The following is a 22,423-nucleotide window of genomic DNA, read 5'->3' on the forward strand; positions in this document are numbered from 1 at the left end:
GTGACTACTGTATCTGCAGTCTAAGAATGAGGATTACATTTAAATAGATGCAAGAGCAAGATGGATTTCGCCCTAGGGAGAATTCCTATTTTGGGAACAAAATGAAGGATGATCTTTTATGCTTATGAGTTTTTTTCTCTTATTAAGTTCTCATCTAGAGGTAAGTAAATAATTTCTATACTTCTGATAGCTGGGAGCAGCATGAGAAATGGAAACTGACCTGGGTTTAAATTTTAGCTATGAGTCTTAAGCCAATGTACAAGCTACATACAGGTCATTTTACCTGTTGACTTGGTGGCCTTATTTGTAAAACTGAGCTAATAATCCCTACTTCAGAGGGTTGATATGAGGATTAAAAGGTACACTGTACATAAAGTACATTTTCTAGCTCATAATAATACATGCTTAATAAATGTTTATTCTCTTCCTCCTGACAATTTTTCAGAAAAGATGAGGGAGACTAGACACTGCCCATGGCATCCGCTATTTCTGAAATGGTAACAGAAATAAGGAACTTATTGCTGGACTTAAATGGCTCAGAACCTGAAGGTGTTGAAGCTGGTAAAATATTGGAATGTGTCTCTTTGGGATCTTTGAGCCAAAGAGGGAAACAAACAAACAAAAAAACACCAGACTTCTTAATTGAAAAAAGAAAAATCAAGATGATTTTCTAAATGAACCAAGTTAGAAATAGTAATACATTTTCATAATCCTAAACCAAGAGTCACTGTATTTGTGAAGGGCATTAAGTAAATATTAACAAATCTGCCCCCCACCCAAAAATGCTGTACTACTCTCCCTTGGGGTAAAAACTTCCGAAAACTTAACAATTCTACATATATAATTTTGATGTTAATTCCATGGAACTTACTGCATGTTTAAGTCTTTCATGCAACTGCAAAGGTCAACTTGTTCTTTCCACTTAAAAGAGTCTTATGGTTGCAAAAAAGCAAATAACTCCCCTTGCATTTATTAGAAGCATATCAGTGATATCTTCGTCATAAGTAAAAATTTTTTTTTTTTTTTTTGCAGTACGCGGGCCTCTCACTGTTGTGGTCTCTCCCGTTGCGGAGCACAGGCTCCGGACGCGCAGGCTCAGCGGCCACGGCTCACGGGCCCAGCCGCTCCGTGGCATGGGGGATCTTCCTGCACCAGGACACGAACCCGTGTCCCCTGCATCGGCAGGCAGACTCTCAACCACTGCACCACCAGGGAAGCCCCAAGTAAAAATTTTTAACTTAAGTAAGGATCCTTTCTCAGAAATCTATTCCTTCAGCATGATCCTGCTAAGAAATAACCCTTCACTGAAAACACTGCTTAATTTCTACGGAAACATAATCTGATGCCAAATACCTTGTCATTAAAAATTTACTCAGAAAAGAACTTTAACTTTCTGTTAAGTTTGTGATCATTTGCAATACTTAAGAAGAAGATTCAAAAGAATGATTAAATATTCCACTGCCATCTGTTTAGCACTCCAGGTTTTCCCACAAGATATAGGAGTACAAAACAAATGAGTTTAATATTGACACTTTTCTCCTTAGAGTTTCCCTTATGCTCAAGTTCAGTATATTAATATTTTGGTATCACCAGTCAGAGCAAAAAAACTACTTTCATTGCATTTATCATTTTATATACATTATTCCATTCAAAATTTATACCAATAGTTTATCCCTATACTCACTCCTTCCTTCATTTTGGATTAAATGAAGGAACTGAGATTCAGGCAGGCTAAGTAACATGCTGGTGGCCAAGAGCTAGTAAAAGGTAGAGCTGGGATCCAAACCCAAGTCTATCACACTCTGAGGTTTCTTCTTCTTCTCCAACCACATAGCCTCTAAGGTAAAGATGAAGAACAAGACTGGGCCTAAACTCAGAGTGTTATGGGACTTATCCCTCAAAACAGAAAGAGGGTTATTCTGGCTTTTTTTTTTAAATCACTTTTTTTATACCCAGATTACTCTCACTTAACAGCTATTGACTAGCATTTTGCTTGTTAAAGAAACCACATTTTGTAGATTAGCAGTCTGTCAGAAAGTGATGATCTGTAACTGTGAGGAGGTGATGTAAGTACATTATGTCACTCATTTCATCACAAAAGATTTTCTCATTTGAAACCTCAGCAATAAATTTCTGGGTATAATATTATAAAACTAAGTAACAGAATACTAAGAGTAATGGAAATCACACGTCTTTTTATGCCTATACGCCACTTGAAAAATGAACAAGCACTAACCCTTAAAAACTCCAATCCTCCTTTTGTTTTCTATTTTCACTCTTCTGTCCACTTTTAGTAACAACAAATTCAGCAACATAACATTTTTAGGAGTCCTCTATGAAAACAAAATCAAAGAAACAAAATTCACAAATAGTATAGATTGGTCCCTTCATTCTCTGGAGAGGGAGTAACTGGGTTAAAAACAACTTTCTTGCTCTCTGACAAGTCCAAAGACCTAATCTTAGGTTGACTATCAAGATCTTTTTTGGCTTGATTTGTCCTGGAGAATGCACTTACAAGTCTGATCCATCTGTCTGTCCCACTTAAGCACAAAAAGGCTAAAGATCACTCTCAGAAAAAGACCACAAACAAATTCTGAGGTCTAGAAAGACCTACACTAGGGCAACTTAATAAAATAGGAAACCAGAGCACTCAACAGGTCTAATTAAGAGGAAGAGAAGCCAAGGGAAAAGAAGAACACTTATCTGTAGAGGAAGCCAAAAATGCAAAGGACCAGTTTCTGATATACATCATGTGGAAAGAATGTTGATAAAGTAATTGGGGTGAGAGAGGAATTATAAATAGGCCTAATAAGTACTTTTTATATAAAACATAGTCCACCATTAGTCAGTGGCAAAGCTAATATACAAGACTAAGTATGACCTAGATTCTAAACATTGACTTTCATATATAAACTAATCTGTACTTAGTAGAAAAACTGGTTAGACCATAATTAACATACATAATCCCATTAGAGAAATAAAGTGTTAATCTACAGTATTACAGACATGGAGCTAAATAAATACCAATACTGGCATTAATTCTCTAGGCAGATTTCAGGATTAAAACTGATTTAGGTCCAAAAGTTTTTTGTTTGGGAGTTTTAATTTTTATTTTATATAAAAGTGTCAATCTTACATAGATATCCTGCAAATAAACTAATAAAAACAAAAATGTATAGCTTGCTTTAATTATAGGGATAGCTGATGATAAAGGGATCATCTCTAAAAAACTGTTTGGGCTATGAGGCTGACATTCAGATCAGATGAAGATAATGTGGTTCCCATCAGAATGGATTTGATACTGAACACTGTGATTCATTTCATTTAGGGGAATAAATGTACCAAACTGTAAGCAAAATCATAAAATTTTAAAAAATTAAGGCCATCAATTTCTCTTTTAATAAACTAAACAAACAAACAAAAATCACCACAACTTAACTTCATTCTACCAAAGGTCCATATAATTTACTTTTGGAAAATTACAAGTTTGGAATAATTATATACATACAGCTTAACATTCTTATAGAGTCCATGTATGTATTCCTCAATTATCTTCTTCCTTCTTCCTTATTTATTAGTGACAAATCAAAGTTTTAAATGATTATTCATCACTAATTCTATCAACCCCAACATCTGACATGAATAACATGAGAATTATTCAAAGCCAATTTTCTTACCTATCAATATGAATTAAAGGCAAAAAATCAGAGCTAACCCAAACCATGACACCCCTCCTCCCAAAGGAGGTCTCCTGTGGCCATTTTCTAGACCAAAAACAGAACTGTTTCCTTATGAAAATAGCGTAAGTCTCCACAATTAGACCCCATACCCAAACACTTTCCATGAAAAAGACATGTATATTTCAAACATTTGTAAACAGGGGAAAATAAACTTTGAGAAAACCTATGTAACTGTTTTCTGAGAAGAAATTTAGGCAAAGTTTACAGCATGATAAGGTAGGCCCTGAGCCAATAACCACCCTCTCTCACTGAATGTACCATTCCAAAACATGACTGCCATTTGAGATGTGATGTCCTATCCAGACACTTCAGAAGCATCAATCCTAGCCTTACTATCAATTTCACTACATTCTAACTCTGAAAACTAGTAATCCATCTATGCTGTAAATGATAACTCTGTATCACTCAAAATATCGTTTACCAGAATAGCCAATTCACAGATTATGCTAATAGCAATTTTATAGCATATCTAATAATTTCATTTCATATAAAATGAACATTTATTGGCTTGTTCCTTCCCCCAATAAAGAAAAGCAAATGGTTATTGAACGTCTTCTCTAGTTAGGAATAGTATACACGAGGGTAGCTATTTATTGTAACTGCTACTATTTATTAAGCCCTTAATATACACTGAAATTATACTGGAAAAAAGTCTAAAACAACCAATTCCCTAATCCTCCGAACTCTAAAGTCAAAATATACAGGGGGAAAAAAATTGAAAGAAAGTGCATTGTGCCACATTTCATTCTGCACAAAGAATCAACATTTTCCAGTAACACCTGAAGCAAGAAAGTAGGCCAACAACACAAAAAATGTTAATGGTGCTAAGAGTTAGAATACAGAAGCAAGGGCTTCCCTGGTGGCGCAGTGGTTGGGAGTCCGTCTACCGATGCAGGGGACATGGGTTCGAGCCCCGGTCCAGGAAGATCCCCCATGCCGCGGAGCGGCTAGGCCCGTGAGCCATGGCCGTTGAGCCTGCGCGTCTGGAGCCTGTGCTCCGCAAAGGGAGAGGCCACAACAGTGAGAGGCCCGCGTACCGCAAAAATAAATAATAATAATAAAAATTAAATCTTCCTCATTCTCATGCACTCACTGAAACCAAAAGGTGGTTCTTTGGGGGAGGACTGATAACACAGATAAACCTCTGGCTAGATTGATAAAGGAAAAAAAAAAAAAGGCATAAATTACCAGTATCAGGAATGAAAATAGGAACATTACTACAGATCCTACAGACATCAAAAGAATAATAAAAAAATAATTTGATGCCAATATATTTTGAACTTAGATGAAATGGCACAAATTATCAAAATTAATCCAAGAAGAAATAGAAACTTGCCCTATATCTATGTTTAAAAGTTGTATGTATAATTTGAAACCTTCCCACAAAAAGATAACTCCAGGCCTACATGGTTTCACTCCTATCAAATATTTAAGGAAAAAATAATACCAATCCTACCCAAGCTTTCCAAAAATAAGAAAATGAAATGGGGGAATTCCCTGGCAGACCAGTGGTTAGGCCTCTGTGCTCTTACTGAGGAGGGCCCAGGTTCAATCCCTGGTTGGAGAACTAAAATCCCACAAGCTGCGAGGCACCGCCAAAATACAAACAAACAAACAAAAAAAAAAAAAAGAAAAGAAAAAGGGAAAGCGAAATGGTTTCCAACTCAGTATATGAGGTCAGCATTACCCTAAAGCCAAAATTAGACAGACATTACAAGAAAACTATCAACTAATACCCCTCATGAACAGAATGCAAAAATCCTCAACAAAATATTGGCAAATCAAATTTGCCAATAAAAAAATAAATAAAAGGTACATGACCAAGAGGGATTTATTCCAGGAATGCAAAATTGGTTTAACATTCAGAAATCAATCAATGCCATTCACCCTTTTAACAGACTAAAAAAGAAAAACCATATGATCATCTCAATTGAGGCAGAAAAATATTTGATGAAATTTAGCACCCAATTCATGTAAAAAAAAAAACAACTCTCAGACAACTAAGAATAAAGGGGAACTTCCTCAACCTAACAAAAATCATCTACAAAAAACCTGCAACCAACATCATACTTAATAGTGAAAACTAAACATTCTCTAAGATCAAGAACACCCAAGGAGGTCAATTCTCAACACCTCTATTCAACATGGTACTATGGTTTTAGTCAGTGCAATGAAGCCAAAATTTTTTAAATAAGATATATATAGATACGAAAGGAAAAAGTAAATTATTTGCAGATCATATGATCATATATGTAGATAATTCTAAGGAATCTACAAAAGAGCTCCTAGAACTATTGAATAATAAGCAAATCAAGCAAGTCACAGGACACAAAAATAAGCTGCATTTCCAAATGCAAATGACAAAAAAAACAGAAAATGAAATTTAAAACACCATTTACAACTACATAAAAATATGAAATACTTAACAAATGAATGTGACAAAATATGTATAAGACCTTTACACCAAAAATCACAAAAAAATTGCTAAAAGGTAAGAAAGAAGATTAGGTAAATGGAATGATGTATTAATGTTCATGGACTGGAAGATTCTATGTAGTTAAGATGTCAATTTTCCACAAATGGAACAAGGGATCAAGACAATCCTAATCAAGATCCCACCAGGCTTTTCTGAAAAAGTGATAAGCTTATTCTAAAATTTATACAGTAATGTGAAGGACCTAGAATATCAAAACCATTCGAGAAAAGAATAAAGTTAGAGGACTTAACACTACCTGACTTCAAGACTAACTATAGGGCTTCCCTCGTGGTGCAGTGGTTGAGAGTCCGCCTGCCGACGCAGGGGACATGGGTTCATGCCCCGGTCCGGGAAGATCCCACATGCCACAGAACGGCTGGGCCCGTGAGCCATGGCCGCTGAGCCTGCGCGTCCGGAGCCTGTGCTCCTCAACGGGAGAGGCCACAACAGTGAGAGGCCCGCGTACCGCAAAAAAAAAAAAAAAGACTAACTATAAAACCTACAATAATCAATCAAGACCATGTGATAGGCACTTAAGACCAATGGAACAGAATGTCAATAGACATACCAACATATATTGGTCAATATATTCAGAAGGTATATATCTGACAAAGGACCAGTATTCAGAACATATAAAGAACTTCTATAGCTTGAAAATAAAAAGACAACCCAATTAAGCCATGCGCATTTGAATAGGCACTTCACAAAAGAAATACAAATAGCCAATAAGTACGTGAAGATTTTCAACATCACTAGTTAACAGAGAAATACGAAGTAAAATCACAGTGAAATAATACTACGTATTCACTATAATGGCTAAATTCAAAGGACTGACAATGTCAAGTGTAAACAAGGAGTGAAGCAACTAGAAATCGCATGTTTGCTGAGTAGAAATTTAAAACGGTATCACTACTTTGAAAAACCATTTGTCAGTTCCCTAGAAGGTAAACATAATCTGGCAATTACACTCCTAAGTATTTTCCCAGGAAAAAAATAAAAATATACATCCACAAAAAGACTTGTACACCACCAATGTTCTTAACAGTTTTACTCACAATAGCCCCAAACTGGAAACAACCCAAATGCTCATCAACAGATAAATAGATAAACAAATTGCAGTATAAAAACAAAGGACTACTACTTGGCCTCCCCTCCAAAAAAAAAAGTAAAGTTTAAAGAGAAAGGAGAATTTCATAATTTTGACTGGTTAACATCACTAGTAGTAAGACCTATCAACATTATGTACCCCTGGTATCATGCTCTAAGAAGGGCACATCACTTCTGTGGTATTCTTCCCAAATATGCATAACACTTCAATCTATTCATGAAGAAACATCAAACAAACCCGAATTGTGAAATATTCTACAAAAATACCTAACCAGTACTCTTTGAAGTGTCAAAGCAATGAAAGACGTAGGAAGTGTCACAGAAGAGGCAAAGGATATATGACAACTAAATGCAATGTGAGATTCTGGTTTGGATCTTGGATTGGAATAAAGAACTTTAGTGTAAAAATTGAATAAAGTCTGTAGTTCAATTAACAGTACTGTACTAATGTTAATTTCTTAGTTTTTATAATTGTACTACAGTCAACCATGGTCAAGTAAGATGTTACCATTAGGAGAGACTAAAGGCAAACTCTTATTTTTGCAGCTCTTCCATAGGTCTAAAAATGTTTGAAAATAAAAAGTTTAAAAAGTTAGGGGTAAAAAAAGAATGAACTGCCTACTGACAGACACACATGAATAAATCACAAAAAAAATTATGCTAAGCAAAAGAAGCCAGAAACAAGAGTACATTAGAATATGATTCCATTTACATGAAATTCTGGAAAGGTAAAATTAATCTGTAGTGACAAAAAGCCCTGAGGCAAAGAGTGGGGCCGGAGAGAGAAGTAACTTCAAAAACGCAATGAGGGAACTTTCTGGAGTGATGGAAAAATTCTATATCTTGATTGTGGCAGTGGTTACACAGGTGAATACATTTTATCAAACTCAATCTATATACTTAAAATGCATGTATTTTATTGTATGTAACTTATTCCTCAATATAGTTTATTAAAATTTTAAAAATAAGTTCATATTTGAAAGTATTTAACTTGACTTATTAGTGTACATTTTATATTGGGTAAACTAAAATACTATGATTGATTCTTAAACTGATATATTAAAACTTATGCACCCAAATTGTTCATTCAATAAATATTTACTGGGCAACTACTATATGTCAGGCTTTAGGCAACACAAAGGATATAAATGTGAAAAAGAAAGCCCTTACCCTTGAGGAATTCACAGGCCAAAGGGGAGGCATGCAAGTGAACAAAAGCTGCAAGTGACATACAAATTGCTCTGGGGAATGATATAGCAAGGTGTCAGCACTGCACAGAGAAGGCAATGTCTCAGAAAAGTCTTCAGAAAGAATACAGGCCCTTTCCATGAATTCACCCTGTGAGGCTATTACAGTTATTTCAGGGATATTTATCGAAGCTTTCAAAAAACACTTCTTTCAGTCTTGTCTCTCTACTTCATGGCACATTTTTCTGATGAAAAGTCCTCAGCACTTCAAGGGTGCAGTTTGTTTGTTAAAATTACCAAAAGTTATTCACAGACAAATTTAATGAATACCATTCTGGAAAACAAGTGACAGGTATGAAGTCAATAAACTTGTTTTCCTACATGCTTTATGAAGTGAAGGCAATACCACAGGGTAGTACCAATGTTTTTCATCCAACATAGAACTGTTGGAAGAATATATAGTCTCTCGAGGGGGCTACTTTAAAGAGCTTTGCCCTTTTGAGTGCTTAAGTCTCGGTTTGTTTGGGGGGGGGTGCTTATTACTTTGAAATTATACCTCACTATAAACTGTCAATATTCAAAATAATAATTTAAATTTATTATATACATATATATCATATACATAAACACAATGCTTAATTAAGTTTGAATCGTAGTTCAGCTATATCACAGCTAAATGTTTTTAGACAAAGTCCTTAAAAAATCAGCATCTGCTGTAAAATGAAGACAATAATAGTAGTATCTGCCTCATAGGATTTTGTAAATATTAAATAAGTGATGTGAATGAGATAATCTACGTATTAAATGAAATAACCTATGTAAAACACTTAGAACAGGGCTTGGCATATAATAAGCACTTAATAAATGTTAATAATTATTGTTACATATAAGCAAAGTATATTAGTGTCTAGACTAAGAGTAAGCATTAAAATATAAAGTGGGATTACAAAAAAAAAAAAGCATATAAAAAGAAGAAACCGTAAGGTAGCTTTAAAGTTTAGAAACTAAGATTCAGTGACTTTTTTGTTAAACAAGAGAATTCTTTTTTAAATTATTCTATGGGAATATACATTTATCTTAATGTTCAGTAACAAAATGTGCCAGGCACATTACAGGTTTCCAATAAATACTTATTGAATTGAACTACTTCAATACAGTGAGACTGTCTTAATAACCAAGAAAAAAAGTTTGTCACGTTTCAGCCCCATTAACTTCTACTTCTGCTTTAGTTTATCTCCCTTTCAGCTGCCAAACTACCTTGCCATTCTTTTCCCTGGAAAGTAGAATTCTAGAAAGGAGAAAGAATGCAAGATTTTCTCCCAATTTGGACAGCAAGATCTACATTGAGAAAGTATAGCGCTTCGAACTGCTTTCTGACAAGTATACCTAAAAGTGTCTGTGTCCAATTAGGAAAATATAAAAGAATCTAACTGCTGCAAAAACAGCTTTAAGGCAATAGAATACCAAATAAATAACAAAGAATACAGAGGGAAGAAAGAGAAATTCAAATCAAGTCAGTGTATATTTTCAATATAGAACTTGTTTGGTAAAATATCATACCCACATATATGTGGCAAGTACCTATAAACTACATGTGTTCATTTTTGTACATTTATATTATTCACTTACATTTATAGCCTAAATTGAACATCAAATTGAGATTTGTTTAATTTGAGATGATATAAACCTTCTAATAATGTTATATAAAGTTTCTGAACATAAGTGAATTAATACATCTTAATGTTTTTGTGTACTTAAAGACAGTATTTTTTAGAGAAAATTTCTGAAAGATTCTTTTCTGAGTGTCACAGTTGTATACATGTGCGTGTACATACATATATGCACATGTGCTCAACTCAGTTCTTCATCCCTACTTTTCTTTTTAGTTTTTTTTTTTTAACTGAAGTACAGTTAGTTGATTTACAATGTTGTGTTAGTTTCAGGTGTACAGCAAAGTGATTCAGTTATATATATATATATTCTTTTTCAGATTCTTTTCCATTATAGGTTACTACAAGATACTGAATATAGAATATAGTTCCCTGTGCTATACAGTTGATCCTTGTTCATCCCTACTCCTTCTTAAATTAAATGACATTTTTGTCAGACTGCAAATATTTTAATAAAAAACAGATGCTGCAACTATTGGCTAATATACTGAGTATTTCAAATATATCTCAGAGATATGAAGGGAAAAACAGCAGAGTGCTGGTGTTTAAGGTCTATTTGATAATGAACAAAGTAATAGCTCTAGTTTTTAAAAAGTCTTTACATAGTATATGTGCAATCACTTCAATAGAAAATCAACACATTTTTCATTTGCCTTAAGAAAATATTAAAAATTTTAACTGATAAACGTTTACCGGTGGTAGAGAGATACAAAATTCCATCCTTGAAGAACAACTTAATAGAGTAAAAGCCAAAAGTGCCCAAATATACACAGTAATGTATAATTTCATCATATCATTTCTTACCAGGGTCTCTAAAATAATTTAGCACTTGTTCTACCTATCTCTACAATCTAGATCTCAAGGACATCTGGTAATTTCAATATTCACAAATCTCAGTGAAAAAGATTGAGCTAAATATATGACTACGTCAACAAATGTTTATTGAATGGCCTACTGTGTTATATCCAAAGTAGTAGTTCTTAAGCAATCAGAAAGTGCTACTTACCAGCAAGTGTATAATCCATATCAAAACCAAAACACTTTATTTTTTCCATGGCTAAACTTCGGTTCACAAACACCCTAAAGAAAGGAGCAAAAAATGATATCTCAATTAACACTGAAACAACAACAAAAATTAAGTTCAATGGAATTATTTGTCTATCTTTCTAGAATGCATTTAAATACCAATATTAAGATTCATAATATAAATTATTCAAGTCCTCCTTATACCATAAGTGACATCAGATATTATACAAAAATACGTAAATTTCCTCATTGTGTCTTGATTTTAATGATGTCATGTACTCAAGTTTTCAGAGAATCAGCTCTCCTTTTCTAGGTCAAACCCCATAAAATAAGCTTATTTCTGAGATTTTATAATTCATTCACTCATTCATTTAGTTTATTTAATAAACAGAATTTCATTTAAAGCCTACCATATGCCAGACACTAAAGACACAAATATAAACAGATTCATGTGACAAATACTTACTGAATGCCTACTATATGCCAGATACTGTGATATGGAAGAGAACAAAAGAGTACCTGCCCTCATGGAACTTATATTTTAACTTACAATCTCTATCCTTGAGGAATTCAGCATAGCAGGAGAGAGACTTATAAGCAAATAATTATAGCAATTCAATAAATGCTATAAAATAACATGCAGGAGAGAAAACAAGTTGTTTAGAGACCAGATGAGATGTCTGAGCTGATTTTAACAATTAGTAGAAGTTTTCCAGTAGGACAAAGCAAGAAGGGCATTCCAGACAGAATGACAAAGGAAAGACAGGGTTTGTAATGAACCAAAAAACATTTACTGAGGCTGGAGCTGGGTTTTCTTTGGTTTTACTTTTGTTTGTTTTTGCAAACGGAAGTTTTCCAGAGGAGAAGGGAAAGAGGCAACAAAGGTTATGAAGGTAAAAAAAGGATAGCAAGGGTCAAATTAATGAAGACTTTGTATGTCACATTAGAGAGTTTGGACTTTATCCTGCAGGCAAGAACAAATTAGCAGATTTTGATGAAATGAAATAATCAGATTCAAATTTCAGAAAGATCGCTATGAAGACACAGAGAAAACCTAACATATAATAGTATGGTGGATCATCACCATGATGGTGCTTTGTGGCAAGTTTTAATCATCTCTGAAAATAAGGATACCCCCTCCATCTGATCCCAAAGTATGGTGGGCAAAATTACTGAATGGTTTATCCTCTTATTACCAAACCTCTTCTTTGCCTTCATTTCATAAGTAGCTATGAGAAATGAGAATGCTACAAATCACCCAGGAAACTTGGTAGAAATAAAGATACCTGGGCTGGGCTTCCTGCATTAACAATATAGGTCAGTAGTCTCCAAAGAGGAGTGACTGCACCTGGGGATACAGAAAACTCCACTGGGATACAGAAGAAAATATTACAGCTTCTACTCAAATTTATCTCATCATTTTAAAATGTCTAATTTGTGTATGTTTTCTACTACATACAAGTAAGAATAGTAGTATAGGTAATTTGTAAATAAGCACACACAGGGATGAATGCTCCATATTTTAACTGTGAAATACTCAAGAGTTTGGAAACCACTAATCTAGATAATGACTTTTTAAAAAAACTTCACCAACTCAAATATTACTGTTTTAAACTTTATTAGAAAACTTTTCCTCTCATCTCAGAATGTATGTACCAATTTTATTTTATTATTTTTTTAACTTTTTATTTTATATTCGAGTATAGGCAATTGACGATGTTGTGATAGTTTCAGATGCACAGCAAAGGGACTCAGCCATATATATGCATGTATCCATCCTCCCCCATACTGCCCTCCCATCCAGGCTGCCACATAACACTGAGCAGAGTTCCCTGATATGCACTAATTTTAAATGCAGACAAATAATCAAATATTTGCTTAAAAATATTTTAATAGGGCTTCCCTGGTGGCGCAGTGGTTGAGAATCTGCCTGCTAATGCAGGGGACACGGGTTCAAGCCCTGGTCTGGGAGGATCCCACATGCCACGGAGCTACTAGGCCCGTGAGCCACAACTACTGAGCCTGCGCGCCTGGAGCCTGTACTCCGCAACAAGAGAGGCTGTGATAGTGAGAGGCCCCTGCACTGCGATGAAGAGTAGCCCCTGCTTGCCGCAACTAGAGAAAGCCCTCGCACAGAAACGAAGAACCAACACTGCATGCATACATACATACATACATACATACATAAATAAATAAACAAACTCACTCCTACCCCCAACAACAAAAAATTTATTTTAATAGGGGACTTAAAAATCAATAGGTCCTTGAATTCAGAAATGTTATCTTCTAAAAAATATGAAAATCATTACTTATCTCATAGTGCGCTATGCACACTAGATTAGCTTTATAAAACTCTTAGTTCCTGAGAGAGCTGTTATATAAAACATCTACACTTTCTTTCCCTAAGAAAACCTGGTATTCTGTAAAATCAACATTTACTTTGATTAGGTTAATAATGGACGGGAGGGGAAGAGTAGGGAATAGCTGAAAGATACAGGGAACTAGAGGATAAATGACACCTACCCAAATCTTTAAAAAAAAAAAAAAAAACCCAAACTCCAACTATATCACCATGACCCTTCTACCACTTCATCAAACTTCACTCTATTTCTACTGATGGGAGCATCTACTTTATTATCACCTTTTTCCAGTTATATAAATCCTTATGAAGGCACAAGAGAGGGAAAAGACACCGAGTAATGGTTTTAACTCTGGAAACACACTGAAGCTCAGGCTTTTCAAACACACTCTCAATTCAGGCTAGGGGGCCAACGGGATCAAATCCTTGATCAGAGCCCAAACAGCTGACATGCCTAAAATATTCTATGGGAATTCAGGCAGGAACAGACTGGGAAGATTTTTCTTTCCAGGAGAGATATATGTGGAGCCACATAATAAAAGAAACAGTTTTGATTCTGATAGAAGAATGATGCAAGCTGGTTTTAGGCACAGCTAAAATCACAGAAAAAAAAAGGTACTTTGCTAGTATCACTCAATCACTGATAAAGGTAGAAAGAAACTATCAACAGACCCAGTTAGATAGTTTACCTGTTTCTTTCTCATCCAGAAGAGAGGTTAAGCCTGTATTCCTTTTCATATTTTTTAAGGATATAGAGATCATAATGTACCTTAGGTATTATCCAGAGAAACTCTGGGAATGATATATATCAGGAATAAGAAAATCTGTTTTTTCTGTGAAAATAATCGTTGCTAAATATCCATCAAATCACACTCTTTCCTTGTTGACTAACTGGTCACTTGATTCAATCAACACATTTGTTGAATGCTTATTACAAAGCAAGTACCATTTTATGACATATATCCTAGAAGCTGTCCTTTAGGGAGTAGCTAAAACTATCAAAGACTTTCTAGGTGTCTAAAATTAGAAAATAACACATTTTTCTATGAAACCAAAGATCCTTTATCTTTTCATTTTCATTTAAAATAAGTACCCTCACCCACAGAAGCAACTCCTGAATTTAAAAAAGAAACAATCACTCCTGTCTCCCCGTCTAATTTATTCCTATTATGAAACAGAAAGAAAAACCTCACATATATTCTCATCTCTCCTTTTCTTTCCCTAATTTATGCTACAACATGGGAGATGGGGCCAACAGGGAATTAAATCTAATTCGTATATGAATATCTAAAGTGCATAAGCAAAGCTATGATGACAAAATGGAACAGCTGCATTATAGAGAACTGTAGTAATATATATGCTACGATTTACAAAGATAATAAACATGCAAATGCTGAAAGTATGCACTGACTTCAGCAGAGAGGCAGCCTTGAGCCAGAAATACCACGTCTCCAGAACATAGTCTTAAAGAGAAACTGATCTCTTGGCCTCAAACTCATAACTATTCTTTATTATTATAATAAAAGAAAGTGTTAGGTACTATATCAATTAAAAGACTGGCTCACTGTTCCACCACACATTTAAAATGAAAATATCCTATCTGCTTGGGGAATCCAAAACTTTCTATTGGTCCCAGGACCCTGACTGTATCTTTGTCAATGCCAGTCAACTTGTGTCACTTTTCTAAATTATTAACCAGTGGAACATACTCCACCTTTTTCTTCAAGAGCCTGAATATATTTGTGAAACTTTCCGAAGCTTGCTTTAAATAAAGCACAAAGTTGCCACCCTAGAAAGCATGACTGAACTATAAGCATCCAACCTTAAAATGCAATTATCAGCCAGAAATTCCTACATACTAAGTCATTTGCAAGATATAGATTTGAGCATTAAAACAAGAGACACAATCTTTAGGAGACAGATCCAGAAACACTATAAAACCAGGCACAGACTTCAACACAAAGACAAATGTAACCGTTTTTACTATCATATAACACTGCAGTAAGGCATAAAACTTGAAGAAATGCTATCCAAATAAATATAGATATTAATCAAAAGAAACAGGACTATCAATATAATGTGCTTTAAGAACAGGGATCTAGTATTCTTACACTTAATGAACATGCAATTTACTAAATTTGGAATTTTGTAAATAGCAAACTTTTAATGGTTTTGAGATTTAACTCATAATTCAAAGCAGTATTACCTCATCTGTCACTGGTTGCCGTTCTGCAAAGTGTGCAACTATCAGAGTCAACTAGTTCTTGAAGTCACATAACAAAATTCTTCTTCAAGACCCTAGTATAATTTTTTGTGTGTGACTTTAACCTTACTTCAAAAAGACTGTTTTAGTCTGAACCAGGCCCCCTCAACAGCATGTATCTTCTGAGACAGTGTTGGAGAAAACACCTCTGTGTCTAATTTAACTTGTCATTGGATATCACTGTTGCTCCACACAAATCCATTTGGAATAGAATTTCTTTGGCACTGGTGAACTTTATCCCTAGCTCCTCCCCCTGCCTAAGAGTCACAAGTTCCTGGCCAAAGGCCCAATAACAGTTACTGCAACAATAAATGAGAATAAGGATACAAGTAAAAAATCTTCCTAGGCATGTTTTGGTTATGGGTTTGTGTAATTATATTACTCAAAGTTTGTTGCAATCAAAGAAAAGAAAAAGTTACAATGCTTTTTGGAGACTGCCAAATTTAGATTACCAACCAAATGGGGTGTGTGTCTGTGTGTGTGTGTGTGAATTAACAGAAAAATGCTATAATGTGAATTTTTGTTTAGTATCTTTTCTCCCCAACTAATTTCTATTTCTGCTATGGCACTCTCATTTTCCCCTCAAGCTTAAAATCTAGTTAACATCTTTTGATTCTTTCCTCTCCCTCAAATCCATATCATCTCACTTGCCTTCATTTAAATTTCCAAATGTCTCTAATCCAGATCTTCCATTCAACTTAAACTGCTAACAATTTGTCCAGGTCCTCATTAACTCTCCAGCAATCATCTCCCAATTGCTGTGCCTGCACACTAATGCCAAATTAATTGCTTTGAAGTAGTGCTACTCAAAGTGTGGTCCACAGACTAATGCTGGTTTGTGAAGTGCTGTTAGTAATTCAAGAAATTGCAAGTATTTAGAAACTTTTATAGCAATTCGACAAAAAAACTTTTGTTTGTTGAACACAGTAACAAAAAATGTATACTTACATTTTATGTTTTCATTTTTCTAGTAATTCATTTTTATTATAAGTGTATCAATTTGAAACAGAATTAAAAAAAAAAAACTGGTCCTCTAACATACATGAGAAGCACTGTCCTAATGCCCAGCTCTATAATCACCTACTTAATAACCTTTAGACATTCCTCACTACCTACCACCAGACTAATATATTACAAATTTTTGTATCTTCAAGGAGTTCAAAGCCTTGGAAAGATGGCGATCTTTCCAAAATCAGTTTTATCTCATGTTGCTCTACATCATGCACCATTTGCTCTAATAATCAAAATGAACTACTTGTTATTTCCTAAAAGTGCCCTGAGGTTTTGTTTATACTGTTCCCCATACCTGAAATGACCTTCTCAGTTATCTCTATCTTATTTTTCAAGACCCAGCAATTTCAAGTGATTTCTTTAAGAAATTATTCTGGCCATGCCAGAGAACTATGTAACAGTGATGCCTCTGGGTCTCAGATTACTTTTTTAGTTAATGAAAGAGATTTCACCAACAACTAAAATTCTATAAAGTTGTGATCCGTGTGAGCAGTATGAATACTCAAAATCATTTATTTCTATATTTTATCATATACATAAAGTATGTGTTTAATTCTCTTATTCTTTACTGGATTATAAACTTTGAGGCCAGGATTTATTGCCTTCCCAAAAACTAGCATAGGGCCTGGTAAAGACCGGACACGGTATTTAATAGAACTAAAAATTAAATTTAAACTAAACCCTTAATAGCAATTAGTGGTTGCCAGAGGCTGTTGGGGAGAGGGAATGGGGAGTTTCCCTTGGGGGATAATAAAAAATGTTCTAAAATAAGAGAGTGCTGTTGGCTGCACAACTCTTGTGAATATACTAAAACCACTGAATTGTACTCTTTAAAGGGTGAACTGAGTGGTATGTGAACTATATCTCAATAAAGCTGTTCTTTAAAAAAACATAATGGCAAGACCTCATTCTGCCTTTATGTCTCCATTCTTCAGTAAAAGAATGGCAGTGATTAAAAAAAAAAAAAGAAAAAGAAAAAGAAAAAGGGGGCTTCCCTGGTGGCGCAGTGGTTGAGAATCTCCCTGCCAATGCAGAGGATCCGGGTTCGAGCCCTGGTCTGGGAGGATCCCACATGCTGCGGAGCAACTAGGCCCGTGAGCCACAACTACTGAGCCTGCGCGTCTGGAGCTTGTGCTCCGCAACAAGAGAGGCTGCGACAGTGAGAGGCCCGCACACCGCGATGAAGAGCGGCCCCCGCTCGCCGCAACTAGAGAAAGCCCACACACAGAAACGAAGACCCAACACAGCCAAAAATAAATAAATAAATTTAAAAAGAAAGATAAAAACTTTCTAATTTATGAAATGGATTCTTAAAAATTCAAAGTTTAAATACCATGGATATACAGACACAACGAAATTTTAGACTACATTATAAAAACAAAAGTCATTTAAGCATAAGTTTTTGTCTTCATAAATTTGCAGCCAATAACTTCTTACTAATTTGTCTGAATATTTTCTCTGAGGATCATCCTCAGGGGGGATACATTTTGTTTATCAGATTATATCATGAGAATAGTACCCTGTACTTTCAAAGTCTGAACAAGCATATTATCATTTGTAAAATAATACGTGAATTAATTATAATATTAATTTTTCTCAAATACTCAATATAAATAAGTTCCAGTGAAAAGAAGAGAATGTGGAGGCATGCACAGAACAAAATTAAAGATGATTAAAATTTAAGATGCCATCAATTGTAAAACTCACCCATATTATATGTCACTAGCAAAGGGCAAGGGGGGTGGGTGGGGGGGATGCCCAAGAAAAGTCAGCCTCATAAAGCTAGGATTATCAAAGGGCAATACCCATAATACAAGGAAAAAGGAGAAATAAATCTGCAACAAAGAAAAAGCATATAAGGACATTTGTACATCTCAGCCTTGACACTGAGTCCAAGGAAGGGGAAAATCCTCCCCCTGAGAATTTGAACAATTAAGTCAGGTAGGTTTGTGGTCTGAATTTACACTACTAGGGTGGTTAACACTGCCCCTAAGTGACTGAGAGAAATAAAATCTTTTCTAGAAGAAATCAACTTAATTCTAGGTGGTATATTGCTAGATGTAGCCCAAATTCAGAGATGTCTAAATGTGAAAAAAAAAAATGTGTATCTTAAAAGTGATAAAAGACTAAGAGTAGTGATCATGCTATCTTTCCCCCAAAGACTTCAAAGCATACTTTAAGGAGATTCTCTTTAAGAAACAGACATTAAAATTCCCTTCACCTTCAATCTCAAATGAAGAAACTGCAGTAATGAGAGCAGAATGGTGGGGAATAAAAAAGAGGACTAACAAATGAAGAATACATAAATTAAGGGAGAAACCAGAAACAATGTCAGTACTTCTGGAAATAAATTTACTGTTCTAAAATCTCAGTTGAATTAAAAACAGGTTTTTCCAATCTTTTTTTCCTATTTCCCCTTAAATTCTTTTTTACTTTTTCTCCCCAATTTTTAAAAATAAAAACCAGTGTATAGAAGATAATTTATAAAATGCAGCAAAATATTAAGGTTGAATTCTGTGGGATAAAAATTAGAGAAGAAAATATGTTTATCCATGTTATCATTAGGCCAAATTAACAAGTGTACTGACTGTACCTATAATGGAAAAGAGAGGTCAAAATCTAGAATTTAAAATAAAAGCAAATGCCAAAACTGATTCTGGCCTCTCATTTAAAGGACAATAACTCTAGTAATAAAAGGCTTTCTAACAGCTTTAGAAGACTAGAGTTCAATCATGACACTGAAAGGAGAATGCATTTTTCCTTGTATTACACATCCTAGGGCACCTGTATCTTCCCAAATATATTCCCCTGAATATACATAAACAATAACTGTTTTATTTACAGAATTTTAAATAAACAAGTTGAGGTATATACTTTATTGAGGTATAATTTACTTAAAGTGAAATTCACCCATCTTAAGTGCGAAGTTTGGTGAGTTTTGGCAATTGTATACACTCATGTAACAACTACCCCAATCAACCCAAAATATTCCCTCATGTCCTTCTGCAATATCCGCCCCAACCCATGGCCCCAGACTACCGCTGATCTATGCTTTCTGTCACTAGAGCTTTCAGATAAATGGAATCAAACACCATGTAGTCTGCGTCTGGTCATTTTTCTTAGCACAATACTTCTGAGGCTCATTCATGTTGTTAGATGTATCAAAAATTAGCTCTGACTTCCCTGGTGGCACAGTGGTTGGGAGTCCACCTGCCAATGCAGGGGACACGGGTTCGAGCCCTGGTCCGGGGGATCCCGCATGCCACAGAGCAGCTTGGCCCATGCGCACCACAGCTGCTGAGCCTGCGCTCTGGAGCCCACAGGCCACAACTGTTAAGCCCGTGAGCCATGAATGCTGCGGCCCGCGTGCCTGGAGCCCAAGCTCTACAACAAGAGAAGCCACTACAATAAGAGGCTCACACACTGCAGCAAAAAGTGGCCCCCGCTCACCCCAACTGCAGAGAGCCCGTGCGTAGCAGCAAAGACCCAAGACAGACAAACAGACAGACATAAATAAATAAATAAACTTGTTTTTTAAAAAATTTGTTCTTTTATTCCTGAGTAGTATTCCATTGCATGGATATACCACAATTTGTTTACCCATTCAGTTAATGCATATTTTGAGTTGTTCCCAGTTTTTGGCTATTGTAAATAATGATGCTATGAACACTCATGTACAAATCTGTGTGGGTATACGCTTTCATTTCTCTTGGAGTAAATACCTAGAAGTGGACTCATTAGTTCATTAGTAAGTATATGTTTAACTTTAAAAGACATTGCCAAAATGTTTTTTTATTTTGCATTCTCATACAAAATGCGTGAGAATTCCAGTTGCTCCACATGTCAGTGTTTTTAATTTTAGTCATTCTAGTGGGTCTGCAGTAATATATCACTGTAGTTTTAATCTGTATTTCCCTAATGACTAATAATGTAGAGCATCTTTTCAAGTGCTTATTGGCCATGTCTTTTTGTGTGAAGAACCATTTATAAATTGGTTTGTCTCATTATCGTGTTATAAGAATTCATATATTTTGGATAAAGTAAGTCCTCTATCAGATACATATGTACTGAGAATATTTTCTCCCAGTCTATGGCTTGCCCTTTCATTTTCCTAACGTTGTCTTTCAAAAAGCAGAGGGTTTTAAAAAAATTTTGATGAAGCTCAATTTATCAATTTTGTCTTCCACGTTTTAATTTTTTTATGTATTTTTTCTGAGAAGTCTTTCCCTAATTCACCAACATTTTCACCTACACTTTACTTTTAACTTTTATATTTAAGTCTATGATCCTTTTTGTGGTATTTTTTATATACGGTTGAGGCAAAGGTTGAGGTTCATTTTTTTCTATATGAATGTTTAGTTGTTTCAGCACATCTGTTACAAAGACTAACCTTTTGCCATTGAATTACCATAGCCTCATTACCGAAAATCAATTGACTATATATGTGTGGGTCTACAAATTCCCTATTAGGTTTCATGATCTATATATATCTATCCTTACACTAATACCACACTATCTTGATTACCATAGGTTTACATAAGGCTCAAGTATAATTTTTGATGATTTAACTCTATTAACAATCCTTTCTCATTACTATTAGGGAAATATTTTATAGATATCAAAATATCACACATACCAAAATTCTGAATATACGAATTCTTTTCATCCCAAAGTAGAAGATTTATCCATTTATTTCTAAAGGTAGCAAAGGAAAATAAAAGCTAACCCATTTCATATATATGATCCATGCATTTCAAATGCACTTGTTCATTACCTATTCAGGCAGTATAAGAACTGCCCCATGGGCCCCTAGAAATAAATCTAAAAGAATATCTCAGGCCTTATGGTGTCCTCTGACTTATACAGAGCCCTTTCTAAATAACCAATTCTAGCATATGTTTTACCATAGGGGAGAAAGTAGTACTAATTTTGATTGCATCTAGAAATATAGTTCTTCTTAAATCTATAAACCAGCTTTATAAACAACCACTTGTACAAGCCTGACAAATATTACCAGCATCCATGATAATACTTATCATAAAAATTGTTTAACAAAAACTGCAAATTTGTAGCCAGTGCTGGAAGGAAAGAAAACTTACAAACCTGAAGAGGCAGTCCTCTCATAATTTTCACATTTAAAGAAACCTTAAAATTCTAGTGATGTCATGAGAGGTCTAAAAATAATACAGAATTATTTATACCCATGGCTGTTCTCTTTACCCAATAATGAGGTTTTAAAATAGCAGTAAAATGGGCCAATTTTATTCTGCTCATAATCAATACATGATTAGATTAAAATAAATTCTAAACACGAGGCTATGAAACTATTTCAAATTTTCTATTAGAAAAAAAATTAAGAGCTTCAAGAAAATAAAAATTTAAATTGCACTGTATTCTTAAAGACTTATTTTTGAGGGAATCTATGTCCTATGTGATCAAAGGGAATGTCTCTCTAAAGTTAACCAGGTCTAGTTATGCTTGAAGGCTAGAAATGAGAGAATTAACAGTATGCAGCTATTAACTGACATGTCACCTATTATAGTGGTCACAAAAAGAATATCAATAATAATTCAGACTCTGAAAC

The 22,423-nt window shown here is 34.8% G+C and overlaps 1 protein-coding gene across 5 annotated transcripts in view; it reads right to left on the bottom strand.

Moving 5' to 3' along the window:
• Positions 1–22,423, bottom strand: part of NT5C2 (5'-nucleotidase, cytosolic II) — a 111,366-nt gene that overhangs the window by 33,667 nt on the left and 55,276 nt on the right. For 4 of the 5 annotated variants that reach the window (XM_060125618.1, XM_060125615.1, XM_060125616.1 and 1 more), the window contains one exon: positions 11,187–11,260. In XM_060125618.1, the coding sequence (XP_059981601.1) occupies positions 11,187–11,260 (74 nt within the window). Of the gene's footprint in view, positions 1–11,186; positions 11,261–15,771; positions 15,873–22,423 lie in introns of those variants that run through there. The other variant, XM_060125619.1, reaches the window with a different exon arrangement.

The sequence above is a fragment of the Lagenorhynchus albirostris genome, chromosome 16, assembly GCF_949774975.1.
Source record: "Lagenorhynchus albirostris chromosome 16, mLagAlb1.1, whole genome shotgun sequence".
Taxonomy (NCBI): Eukaryota; Metazoa; Chordata; class Mammalia; order Artiodactyla; family Delphinidae; genus Lagenorhynchus; species Lagenorhynchus albirostris.